Source organism: Pteronotus mesoamericanus, unplaced genomic scaffold, assembly GCF_021234165.1.
Source record: "Pteronotus mesoamericanus isolate MK-2021 breed Mesoamerican mustached bat unplaced genomic scaffold, CSHL_Meso_final contig_204, whole genome shotgun sequence".
Lineage (NCBI taxonomy): Eukaryota > Metazoa > Chordata > Mammalia > Chiroptera > Mormoopidae > Pteronotus > Pteronotus mesoamericanus.
The window spans coordinates 243498-255348 of record NW_026555088.1 but is presented as its reverse complement, the minus strand read 5'-3'; the positions used below and the strand labels follow the sequence as shown (position 1 = coordinate 255348).

Sequence of the window (11851 nt, the reverse complement as noted above, 5' to 3'; positions counted from 1 at the left end):
GCTCTGGGCCGCTCTGGGCCGCTCTGGGTCGCTCTGGGCCGCTCTGGGCCGCGCGGGCGCTTCTCGCTGGTGGGATCCTCGCCTCTTAGTTGCACTGCGCTTCTCCGGCCGTCAGGGGCGGGCGAGACCATGGGAGGACCGCTCTAGTCCGCGGCGTCCGCTCGCTCGACTGCTACGCGGCGTGGAGCCTACGTGCGGCTAGGCCGCCTCCGCCTCCCGGCCGTTCCCCCAGCAACGCCTCCCGGCCGTTCCCTCGGCAACGCGCGGCGGGCCGCTGCAGTCTCAGCCATGGATGATGCGCGGTCGGGCGCCGGGCCCCGCCGGGCTCGCGACCGCCTCGGGGCGCCGTCCTCCGGGGCGCGGGCTGCGACGACGCCCTGGGCGCGCTTCTCGGCCTGGCTAGAGTGCGTGTGCGTGGTCACCTTCGACCTGGAGCTGGGCCAGGCGCTGGAGGTGAGCGGGGCGGGGGCGGGTGGTCGCGGGGCCGCTCGCCCTCTGCGCGTGGGGGGAAGTCGGGGAGACCCAGGGGTGGCCTGCCCCTCCTCCGGAGCTTTGCGCCTGTGCCCGCCTGAACGGGGCGCTCTCCAGCAAAGGAACCGAGGGCCGACTTCCCATGGGGGTGGAGGAAGTAGGGCTGTGCACTTTGGATACCCTTGACTTCGTCGAGAAAACTCTGCCTCGTTTCCCCCTTCCCCACGTCAGCTGCGGCACCTTGTCCCCTCCGTTGCTGCAGCCAGAATCCCAGGAGTCACCCTGGACTTTTCCCCTCCCCCCCCCCCCGCCCCGTCCACATCCCGTCCGTGGACAACGCTGACAGTTCCACCGGCCACAAGGATCTCAGATCATTCCCTCCGCTGCCCACGCCCTCCTTTGTCGCCGTCCTCCTCGAAACCTTCAGCACCTCTTGGTTCACTTAGACCCAGATCCAGACCCGTGTGGGTGCCATTCCAGCCATACTGGCCGACTTTCTCTTCATCAGTTGCCCCCAGCTCGGAGGCCTGGGGTGTTCCCACCCCCACCCCCACCCCACGGGCAGCTTCCCTCCCTCCGGGTGTAGATGACCATGTGGCAGGCTCGGGGAGGGAGATCTTCCGCAGGGCTCTCAGGGTGGTCGCTAGGACCCACACCATCCAGACCGCCGAGCTGACGGCTGCAGGGGCGGCGGGGTGGACCTGACCACACTGCCAGGGACCTCCTGAGAGCTGCCAGGGGCCGCGCAGGCTGGGGCTGCCCAGCCATCCCGGGTGGCCGATGGGGGTGAGGGACGTTTTGGTTTGAACTTCGCAAGCCCAAATCTTTGAGACAGAAAGGACTGATTGAATGAGGCAGTGCGCTCGCTCTGTGGGGACCCCAGCCACCACCCGCAACCCCACCAGGTGTGCATTATGGTGACGGCGCCACCTGGCGAAGGGGCCTGAGCACAGAGTGGTGAGCTGATTTGCCCCACGTCACAGAGCCTGCATTCTTACTGTTGCCCAAATTGTTCACCGTAAAATCACAAGCAAAGGCCCCAGCTGAGTAGCTCAGTTGGTTGGAGCATCGTCCTGACACGCCAAGGTTGCGGCCTCGATCCCCGGTCAGGGCACATACGTGTATCAACCAATGATGCGTGAATAGGTGGAACAGAATCAATGTCCCTCTCTCCCTTTCTCTCTCTAAAATCAATATATATCTATATTTTTTAATCACAAGAGAAGTTAAGAGATCCTTTTGTTTCCTTAAGGCACCCTCACGTATAATTTTCTAGAATGTAACCATTTGGAAAGCTAATTCTAAGCCTTCACGGCGCGGGCTCTGTGTGCGGGGGCTTCTGAGCCGTTGATGAGGCTGCACAGCCCAGAGAGGGGGAGTTGGGGACCCAGGGCCCCTCGGGACCCTCAGGTCTGTACGGAGACCCCGCCGTGGATCCGTCGGGCAGTGCGGCTCGCAGCGCTCCCCAGGCTTTCCTCGCCTTTCCTCCCTGCCCCCGAATTCCTGCGGAAGATCGGGGGTCACTTGGGCTGAGCCCACAGGCTTTCAGGAAGCACCTGCCCTGGGCTCACTTGCTCACAGCTCTGCCTGGCTGAGCGCTGCAAAGGCCCTGGCACCGTGCGTGGCGCTGGGACACAGATGGAAGGCCCAGGGACCGCCGTCCAGAAGCTGCATGAACAGAAGCAGCTCCGAGGAAGGAGAGAGGTGTGGCCAGTCTCGGAGGATGGGCAGGAGGCAGCTGGACTGTGGAGAGGGTGCCGTTTCGGGTAACCCCTGCCCACAGACAGGCCGCCAAGGCAAAGGCAAGGCGCTGCCACCGCCCCACACGCCAAGTCACGTGTGAGCAGGGGCCACCAGCCAGGCCCTGTGGCGCTGGTGCCGGACATGGGACACAGCGTGAACGAGAGGACAGCAGCCTGCTCTCCAGAAGTTCCTAGCCTGTGCCGGTGACCCCAAATGAGTGGTTCGGGACGCCCCATCGCCCTGTCATGCATGGGGGTCCCACACACGGCGCACGAAGCCTGCGGGCAGGCCAGCTGAGGAAGGGGCCTGGCCACCGCGGTGCTGATGGGGCTCCAGACCCTGTACAGCCTTCATGTTACTGAGGACCCCAAAGAGCTCTTTGTGGAGGTCACATCAGTCCGTGTTTAGTAGAAATTAACACAGAAAAATGTTTAATATTTATTAATCCATTATAAGAAATACGTTGTGTTACTATAGGTATTAATATTTTCATGAAAACAACCCTATTTTCCAAAATAAAATTTGGTGAGAAGAACAGCATCGTTTGACACTTTTACAAGCCTTTTGAGACCTGACCAGATAGAGAGCAGTCGCGCCCGCACATCCGCTCCTGCCGGTGTCCCCTGGAGCCACACCTTGTCCCTCCGCAGCCCGGCCCTCGCTCCTGCCCCTCTGGGCGGGCCCCCCGCCTTCCGCCCCTCGCTGCGGTGCCGTCCAGCCGGGTCCGCCTCCCCTCCGGCCTCTGCCCCCAGGACAGCGTGCACCGTCGCCTGAACGCGGGCCCCCACCTCTGTTCCGATGGGGTCCCTGGGCATGGACATGAGCCCGCAGGCGCAGGTGGCCTGCTCAGAGGCCACGTCCTCCCGGGGCCGTCAGACCAGATTCAGACTGTGGACCTTGGCGCAGAGGGTCCCCACGGCTTCACCGCCCGCCAGGCCCCCGCCTCTCCCAGCCCCTGCCGGACACGGGCACGGGGGCCCATCCCGAGTGGTCCTGTGGCCGCTCCCGCTTGTGGGGCCGTCCCAAGGCCTGCCGCCGTGGCAGCGCTGCCCCCTCCCTCGGGGGCCCTTCCTCCCTGGTGCCTCCTCAGCTGACAGCTCCTGGAGGCTTCCGCGCGACGCCCCGTTCTGTCCTACCTGGCGGACGCACTGTCACCCTGCGCAAGGACACACTTGGGGGCGCCTGCTCCCCAGCAGGAGCTGGGCACAAGAGTGAGTCTCAGGGCGGCAGGAGAGGACCACAGGCACACGCCCAGAGCAAACGCAGACAAGACATGACTTCATTGCCACAGCACGAGTTCCGGGGCGCAGTGCCTCACTGTGTGCGGGCGTGCCCCGCACGCCCCGAAGAAGCCTAGTTTCAGCCGAAACCTGACTCCCCCTCAGCACAAGATTTGGGCAGAGGCAACGAGCAGCTGGCTCGGGGTGCCGGCCCTGGGCGCCAGGCCCCCACGGGCTCCCAGCCCAGCCACCTCCTGGGAGGGGCATCTGGGGCGTCAATGCACAGGCCAGGGCAGCGTGGAGCCCAAGGCGCAGCAGCCCCCCAGTCTGGGCGAGTGGCCTCAAGGGCAAGGGGGGCAGAAAGGGAGGCGGGGAGCTCACCCAGGTGTGTGCCGGCCAAGGCAAGGGGTGTGGAGTGGCTTCGGGCTGGGAGGTTGGGGGAGCCCGGGGCGCCCAAGGCGGAGGAGGGCGGGAGGCTTGGAGCCCAGGAGGGGCGGAGAGGAACGCACCTGCAGGCCAGCCCGCAGCCGCCCGGCCCGGCCGTCACTGGGTGCTCCCTGTCCCCGCAGCTCGTGTACCCCAGTGACTTCCAGCTCACGGACAAGGAGGTGGGTCCCGGCCCCCGGGAGCAGACGCCGCCTGGGAGAAGCCAGCCCTCACTGAGTTTCCTGTGTTTCAGAAGAGCAGCATCTGCTACCTGTCCTTCCCGGACTCCCACTCAGGTGGGCCACTTGACTCTCCCCCGCTCTGCGGCAGGGCGGGGGCGGGGGGAGGGAGGGAGAAGTGGGGAGGCGGGGCCGTCCAGCAGCCCCTGTGATGCGGGCCGGGCGCATGGTGGCCTGTCGTCCCCACTGGCACTCTGTTGAGACTCCCAGAGCCCCCTGATGCCACAGAGGCAGCCGTGCTCCCCTTGTTTGTGTGGAAAGAGACCCGCAGGGTCCGGCCTCCTTCACCAGCACTGTGACCCCCCCCCCCGGGAGCTGGCTCTGCTCCTCCGGGGTCCCAGGTGCTGGGCAGGCCGCGCCCGCCGCCCGGCAGGCCCTGGCCCCCGCCCGGCGCGTGGGCACGGGGGCCGCCGCTGGTGCGGCAGCGTCGGGACTTCACTCTGAACTTCTCAGGCGCAGGAGTTAGGACACAGGGACTCCTACTGGGAGAGCCAGACCCAGCGAGCGGGGCTTTCTCGCTGGGGCCTCCGGGGCCATCAGAAGTCAGACCGCCAGGGCCCTTGCCTGGCCCTGCCGCCCCCACCCTCACACGGTGGCAGGAGGGCGCTCCAGCCCTGACCTGGAGTGGCGGGGGCCACCTTCCTTCCCAGGCTGCCTTGGGGACACGCAGTTCAGCTTCCGAATCCGTCGGTGTGGAGGGCAGCGGAGCCCCCGGCCCGCCGCCGACGGGCGCTACGACGGCGAAGCCCCTGTGGCACTGCAGGTGAGCGCGGGCTGGGCCCGGGCGGCAGGGGAGGCACTGGCCAGCCCCAGCCCCCGGGGGGCGGGCCAGCTCTTCAGGGACTCCCGGGTCCTGGCAGGCCCCTCCGCGCCTTGCCCGCGGCAGGGCCGGGCTTGGTGTGCAGAGGCCTGCACGGGCCCTTGGGGCTCCCGGCCGGGGCCGCGCCCCACGGTGCCCCCTCGGAGGTGATGCCCACCTGCTGAGCCCAGGACGCCACAACCACCCGCACCTGGGGGCGCGGGGCGCAGCCTCCGCAGGCGGGCAGTCGGGGAGGCAGGAGGCGCGTGGAGAGGGGTGCAGCCTGGCTGACCGCGTCTTCCAGAGGGAGTCGGCACACTACTTTGGCTACGTGTACTTCAGGCAGGTGAAGGACAGCTCCGTGAAGAGGGGCTACTTCCAGAAGGTGAGCCCCCTGGCCCTCTGGGGTGGCATCGCTGCGAGGAGGGGCCGGGGTCCTGAGCCTCCAGGAGTCCCCCTCCTGCAGCCACGCGGGGCCAGGTGAGCGCGCCACCTGGGCCACGGGGGCCGCCCGACCTGGGGGGCGGGCCGGGGTGGGGAGCCCCTCTGGGCGGCTGGCCCCGTGGCCCTCGTGTCTGGGGCCCCGGCCTCCCAGCTTCTCCTGCTGCCGGGGGGCCTGGTTACTGCTTCAGCCTCGAGCTCAGGCATCGAAGCAAAGGCTGCTCGACCGCTGGGAGGGCGTCCCAGACGTCCTGGCCGCGGGCGTTTCCCTCTGGGTGTCCAGGGGCCCCTCCCCGTCTGGGGCCCTGAGGGCTGCGTGGGGCCCTCCTGGGCACGGCGGTCCTGCGGAGTCAGTGGGTTTGGCTGAGCCGGGCCTCCGGGGTCCCTGCGGGCTCCTGAGGGCGGGGCGACATCTCACCGGCCCCCCGGGCCCTGCAGTCTCTGGTGCTGGTGTCCCGCCTGCCCTTCGTCCGGCTGTTCCAGGCGCTGCTGAGCCTGATCGGCCCCGAGTACTTTGACAAGCTGGCGCCCTGCCTGGAGGCAGGTGAGGGGCCGCCAGGTGCGGCCGGGGGGTCCCTGTCGTCATCTGTGGAGCCCAGTGGCTTTGGCAGGCAGGCCCCCGACACCCACCGCCTGCGCCCACAGTGTGTGACGAGATTGACCAGTGGCCGGCCCCCGTGCCTGGGCAGACCCTGAACCTCCCTGTCGTGGGAGTCGTCCTGCAGGTGAGGCTGGCGCCCGGGCAGGCGGGCAGGCTCCAGGGGTGCGGCGGCGCCCACTCCTGGCTGGCAGATGCCCCCTCCGCCCCCAGGTGCACATCCCGTCCCGGGCAGACAGGCCTGAATCCAGTCCTCTGAAGCAGTGCGGCCAAGAGGTGGGGGCCCCTCCCGGGCCAGTGGCACTGCCCTGGCACCCACCCTCCCACCAGCCTGGGCCTCCCTGCCCTGCCTGCGGGGGGCCCTGGGGGGCGGCCAGGCACCAGGCGGAGCCGGGGCGTGCGTCTGGGCGCAGGGCAGCGGTGGCCCCTCCTGCGCTGTGGGGGTGGGAACGGGGAGGTGTGTGGGCAGGGGCTGCCTCCCCAGGGCCCTCCTGGGGTGAGGGCGCTGCTTGGGGTTCTTAGGGCGGCAGCCTCGCCCCCAGTCTGATGCCACCCCTTCTCCTCGCAGAACCCGCTGCCGGCGCCGCTGGTCCTCGCCAGCGTCCACGAGCTGGACCTGCTCAGGTGAGCCTGCAGGCCCCGCTGGCTGCCTAGTTGGGCCCCGAGCAAGCTCACATGGCTCAGGCCTGGGCAGGGCAGGGGTGCCGAGGCCGCCGCCCCTGGAATCAGCCCTGGGCCAGCACTGCCATGGAAGCAGATGGGAGAGGGGCCCGGAGCCTGGGGCCTGCATCCAGAGCAAGCGGCACCGTGGGCAGGGAGGTTCCAGCAGGCGGGCGGGGCAGGGGAGCGCTCTGCTCGGGGGCACACGCTGCCTGGGGCTGCCTTGCGCTGCTGCGTGCCCGCTGAGGGAGCCCACCTGCCGCTCCGGGCCCGCAGGAGCCAGGCCTGCGGCCTCAGGGTGGCGCACGGGGCCAGGGCGGCCCTGCGCACCCTCCGCACGTCCAGCCCCTGTTCTCACGGGGCGGGGCGCTCGCCTGCGCGCCGGGAGGCCCGTGCCCAGCCTCTCCCCGAACTCCCCAACCCCGCGCCAGGTGCTTGCAGCCTGTGCTCACCCACGTGCAGACGCTGTGGGAGCTCATGCTCCTCGGGGAGCCCCTGGTGGTGCTGGCACCCTCGCCCGCCGTGTCCTCGGAGATGGTGCTGGCCCTGATCAGGTAGGCCGGTGTGGGCAGGGCATTACCGGGTGGACGGGGAGGGGGCGCGGCCCGCTGAGCTCACCGGCCTGCTGCGCCCGCCCCGCCCCCGCAGCTGCCTGCAGCCCCTCCGGTTCTGCTGCGACTATCGCCCCTACTTCACCATCCACGACAGCGAGTTCAAGGAGTTCACCACACGCACGCAGGCCCCGTAAGTGCCGCGGCCTCTGCCCCTCGGCCACGGGCTGCCGGCGGAGCCACCACGCCTCTTCTCTCTCTCCCCTCTAGACCCAACGTGGTCCTGGGGGTCACAAACCCTTTCTTTATCAAAACGCTTCAGCACTGGCCGCACATCCTCCGCGTGGGGGAGCCCAAGCTGTCCGGTGAGGCGGCCGGGCCCCTGCCCCGGGGTCCTGGGGAGGCAGGCGGGCCCCGGGTCTGAGCCTGTGGGCACTGAGGCTGACGGCCAGTGTCTCCTGTCCGCAGGGGGTCTTCCTAAACAAGTCAAGCTGAAAAAGCCCTCGAGGCTGAAGACCCTGGACACCAAACCAGGTGTGTGCCCCTCCTCCCCTTGGCCGGAGCCCCTCTAGGGCCCAGGCGTGGGCTCTGCATCCTGGCGGTGGGGGAGGTGGGACCCAAATGGGGGCGAGGCCGGGGTCATGGGGTCGGCCCCCCAGGACCGGGCGCCGGCTCCCACCAGGCCTCTACACGGCGTACACTGCACACCTGCGCCGCGACAAGGCCCTGCTCAAGCGGCTGCTCAGGGGCCTGCAGAAGACACGGCCGGCAGGGGCGCTGAGCGCGCTGCTGAGGCGGCACCTCCTGGAGCTCACGCAGAGCTTCATCATCCCGCTGGTGAGGCCCGGGCGGGGGCGCTGGGCCCGGGGCCCGGGCTGCCGCCCCGGGCTCACTCCCTCCCCGCCTGCAGGAGCACTACATGGCCAGCCTCATGCCCCTGCGGAAGAGCATCACGCCCTGGAAGGTGGGGTCCGGGCGCGGGCGGCAGTGGGGGCGGGCGCCCGCCTGGGTCTGCGGAGGGAAGTCGGGGCGGGGGGGACAGGGTCGCCGGCCATCCCCACACCGATCAGAGCTCCGTACGGGACAGAGGTGCGGGGCCGCGCAGCGGGGCTCGAGGCCCCCTCTCTGGGACCTGTCCCCCGCAGGGTGGCGGCCCCGGAGCGTGCCTGGGAGGCGGTGGCTGCCTGGGCACCAAGGCTCACCTGGCCCCTGTCTCAGACCCCGCCCCAGATCCGCCCCTTCCACCAGGATGACTTCCTGTGCAGCCTGGAGCGTGCTGGGCCCCAGCTCACCTGCATCCTCAAGGGGGACTGGTTGGGCCTCTACAGGTGGGTGGGCGCCGAGAAGGGCCGCCCGAGGCTCCTGCTGCTGCGGTGCAGGGTGCCCACGCCCACGGAGTCCCCCACAGCCACTGCCTGTCATCGTCCACAGGCGGTTTTTCAAGTCCCCCCACTTTGATGGCTGGTACCGGCAGCGGCGCAAAGAGATGGCCCGTAAACTGGAGGCCCTGCACCTGGAGGCCATTTGCGAGGCGGTAGGTGGGGCTGGGGCTGGGGCGGGGGGCGGGCGAGGGGCCCTGGGGCTGTCGAGCGTCCACCGTCTTGTCCGGGCAGAACGTCGAGACCTGGACGCAGGGCAAGTCCGAGGTGGAGGTCGTGGACCTGGTCCTGAAGCTGCGGGAGAAGCTGGTGAGACGCCTCCCGTCCGCCCTGCCCAGCCGGGCCAGGTGGCCACGGAGGCCACCTGCCCCTGACCAACCTGCCCCTGACCGTCCTGCCCCTGCAGGTGCGGGCACAGGGCCACCAGCTCCCTGTGAAGGAGGAGACGCTGCAGCGGGCCCGGCGGTACATCGAGACGGTCATCGGCTCCCTGCCCAAGGACCTGCAGGCTGTCCTCGGCCCTCCCTAGGACCGGGTCGAAGCGGCCTCTGTGCCCCTGGGGGCCTGGGACTGGCTGAGCTTCCTTCCCCCCAGTGAGGGGCGGCCCCAGCCCGGCATGAGCGCCCCCACCCGGGCTCCCCGCGGCTCCCTGGTCGTGGCCCCTGCCCAGCGCCGCTTCGTCCCAGCAGTAAAGGCGGCGTCTGGAACCACAGCCGAGCCCCTGACTCTGACGGATCCTGGGCTGCCCCGAGCCGAGCCTCCCCCTGAGCCCCACCTGTCCTCCGCGGGGCTGCCGGCTGGGGGGGCGGAGCTGGCGCGCTGCTCTGGGCCTGGGGCCACCGCCCCCGCCAGGCACCCATCTGCCCAAGCCCTGCAGGGCCCCAGGAGTTGCATTTGATGTGTCCTTGAGCCCCACTGGGCGCCCAGCTCAGAAGAGAGAGCAGCTGACAGGCAGACTGCACTACGCACTCAGCCCCCACGGTCTCTCCTGCGGCTGGCGGTGCGCACTGGCCGCCTCAGCTCAGAGGCTAGAGGAGCTTGGCCACCTGGTTCCTGGGGAGGCCACCAGGGGGCAGTGTGGGGTGCAGGGCATTGTCCCAGGTCGCAGGGCGCACCCACCGGGCACCATCTCTGTTCCAACTGCCCCAGTGGCACTCGAGCTCGCCCCGCCCCCCAGCCAGGGTCCCCCCCAGCCGCAGCAGCCCCGGGCGTGGGGCTCTCCGAGGCAGCACGCTCGCTAGCTAGGCCCAGGGCCGCCGCCAGCGCTGTCAGGGCTCAGCACAGGGCGACAGCCGTGTCAGCCAGCGGACGGGCGGGTGTGGGGCACGGGCCTCCCCCGTCAGGCCCCTCGCCTGGGGCTCGCTCGGCCACCGGCTGGAGCCGGGCCTGGCAGAGGGAACAGGTGCAGGCCAGGGGGTGTTCCCGTCCCTTTGGAAGCCCCGCTCAGCCCACGCCCCTGGGCCAGCGCCCCGCCACCTCCGCTCCCGAGCCACGCGGTCTCAGCGCCTCCTGTGCCAGCTTGCGGGCTCCGCCCACAGCCCGGGACAGCCTGCCCGCGTCCCCACTCACAGAACAGAGTAGAGCCCGGCCGAGGCAGCAAACCCATTTTTGCAGAAGGAACAAGCTGGAGGCCCCGGGGCGGGAGCGGTTCTGCCTTGTCCCCAGTGCCACTCTGCGCAGCCCACCCCAGCCATCCGGCCCACAGGGGAGGCCTTCCCACCGGGGCACAGCCTCCACGGGGGTGCACGGGCACCAGAACCTTCCTTAGGACTGGCGGGTCCTCTGACCTCCAGGGGGAGGCCCTGGTGAGGGCACGAAGAGGCCCTACCGTTAGCGCCTTTGCTTGGCCTTGTCCCGAGCCTAGTCCTCGCCCCTCGCCCCTCACCCTAACTCCGCTGGCTGCAGGCAGCGCCGGGCCTGGGCCTGGGCCCCCTCACTATAACCCCACGGGCGCAGGGGGCTCCTGAGGAGCGAGGAGAGGTGGATGCCAGGCCTGCAGCCCGCAGGGCCCGGGGGAAGGTGGGCCTGCAGACGCAGGAGCCGCTGGCCCGCGAGGGTGCGCACTGGGCCCACTGCGGCCTCACGGGCCATGGAGGGCCTGGTACAGTGGCCTGGGTGGGGGTGGGGAGGAGATGCGCTGGCAGCCCCAGGGACAGGAAGGACAGTTCGCCCCCGAGCTTCCTGCGCTCTATTTAAAGATTTCTGTAGTCTGGGATGCTGGCCTTCCCACATTTTTATTAAAATGTCCCGTAACCACATTTTAAGGCAATGCTTGTATCTTAACTTCCTCTTTTTGATAAGTTGGCATCTCTGGCAGACAGTGGTAATGTGGGGGCCCTGTGGTGGGTGCCGGGTGGGCGGGTGTGGATGAGGCTCAGGGCTGAGGGGTGAAGGTCTGGCCGGGCCTGGCTGGGGGGAGGGCAGCCGAGACACTGAAGGGAGTGGCACTCTCCTGCCCTAAGCGCCCTGTGGGGGGGGGGGGCAGATGGGGCGGGCGGGGATGTGGGAGCACACAGGGAGGGGACCCCCGAGGGTGCTGAACGGCCAAGGACAGGCCGAGTAGGGGTGGGGGCAGGCCCCGGCGGGGGTGGGGGGGGCGCACGGCGCATCCAGTGTGGGATCCGAGTTAGGGCTTGGGGAAACTGCCAGTCTGCCCTGGGTCCCCGACTGCTGCCACCCCGGCCTGTTCTGTCCTGGAGGACACCCGTGAGGAGCCACGGGAGCGCACAGGGTCCCCGCCTCTTCTCAAGGCCTGGAGGCCCCAGGCCAGAAGCAAGGCACACGCAAGTGTAAAGCCGGCAGCCCCGGGGACTCACCACCTTCCGGCGGCACAGAAAGACCCGCTGGTGGGGCCCGGGGCGTCCCCGGAGGCCCTCGGGGGCAGGCAGTTGAGAGATTCGCAGGCGCCGCCTTCCCGAGGAGCTTGGGGCGCTGAGGCTCCCAGGAACCGTTGAGGCCCGGCAGCCTCCATCCCCGGAAAAGGCAGGGGTGTGGCTGGCCGACTCCCAGGCGGAGGGCTCGGGTGCTCGGAGGGAACCGCGAGGGCACCGGGTCCCCGCCTGGCCCGGCGCACTTCCCCAGCGCTTCAGCCTGGGCTCCCCTGTGACCTGGGGCGCTTAGGCCGACGGGCGTTCGCTGCCTGACGCGAACCTGGGCCCGAACCGGGCCGAACCTGCCCGGTGCTGCGACTCCCCACTGGGGTCCGGGGCGCGAGGGGCGCGCGGGGAGCCACCAGCCCACCCCTCCTTTCCCCGTCCTCGCCCCTCCCTTCCCCGGCTGGGGGCGGGGCCGCTGCTCCCGCGCGCTGCGGCCCCTCCTCGGCCA

General features: G+C 69.7%; 1 protein-coding gene across 1 annotated transcript; it reads left to right on the top strand.

The window, feature by feature from the left end:
- Positions 1-288: 288 nt before the first annotated feature.
- DENND6B (DENN domain containing 6B) lies at positions 289-9056 on the top strand. Its single transcript, XM_054570481.1, has 19 exons — positions 289-453; positions 4004-4042; positions 4114-4156; positions 4750-4862; positions 5203-5283; positions 5778-5883; positions 5985-6064; positions 6151-6213; positions 6506-6561; positions 7029-7151; positions 7246-7341; positions 7419-7513; positions 7617-7682; positions 7831-7985; positions 8059-8112; positions 8367-8476; positions 8580-8682; positions 8762-8836; positions 8934-9056. The coding sequence occupies exons 1-19, from the start codon at positions 289-291 to the stop codon at positions 9054-9056; spliced, it is 1746 nt and encodes a 581-aa protein (XP_054426456.1).
- The last annotated feature ends 2795 nt before the right edge of the window (positions 9057-11851 follow it).

Coding starts and splice junctions, on each gene's coding strand:
- DENND6B (XM_054570481.1), top strand. CDS start 289: ATGGATGATGCGCGGTCGGGCGCCGGGCCCCGCCGGGCTCGCGACCGC. Junction 4,043..4,113: donor TCCAGCTCACGGACAAGGAG/GTGGGTCCCGGC, acceptor CCTGTGTTTCAG/AAGAGCAGCATCTGCTACCT. Junction 8,477..8,579: donor GACTGGTTGGGCCTCTACAG/GTGGGTGGGCGC, acceptor CATCGTCCACAG/GCGGTTTTTCAAGTCCCCCC.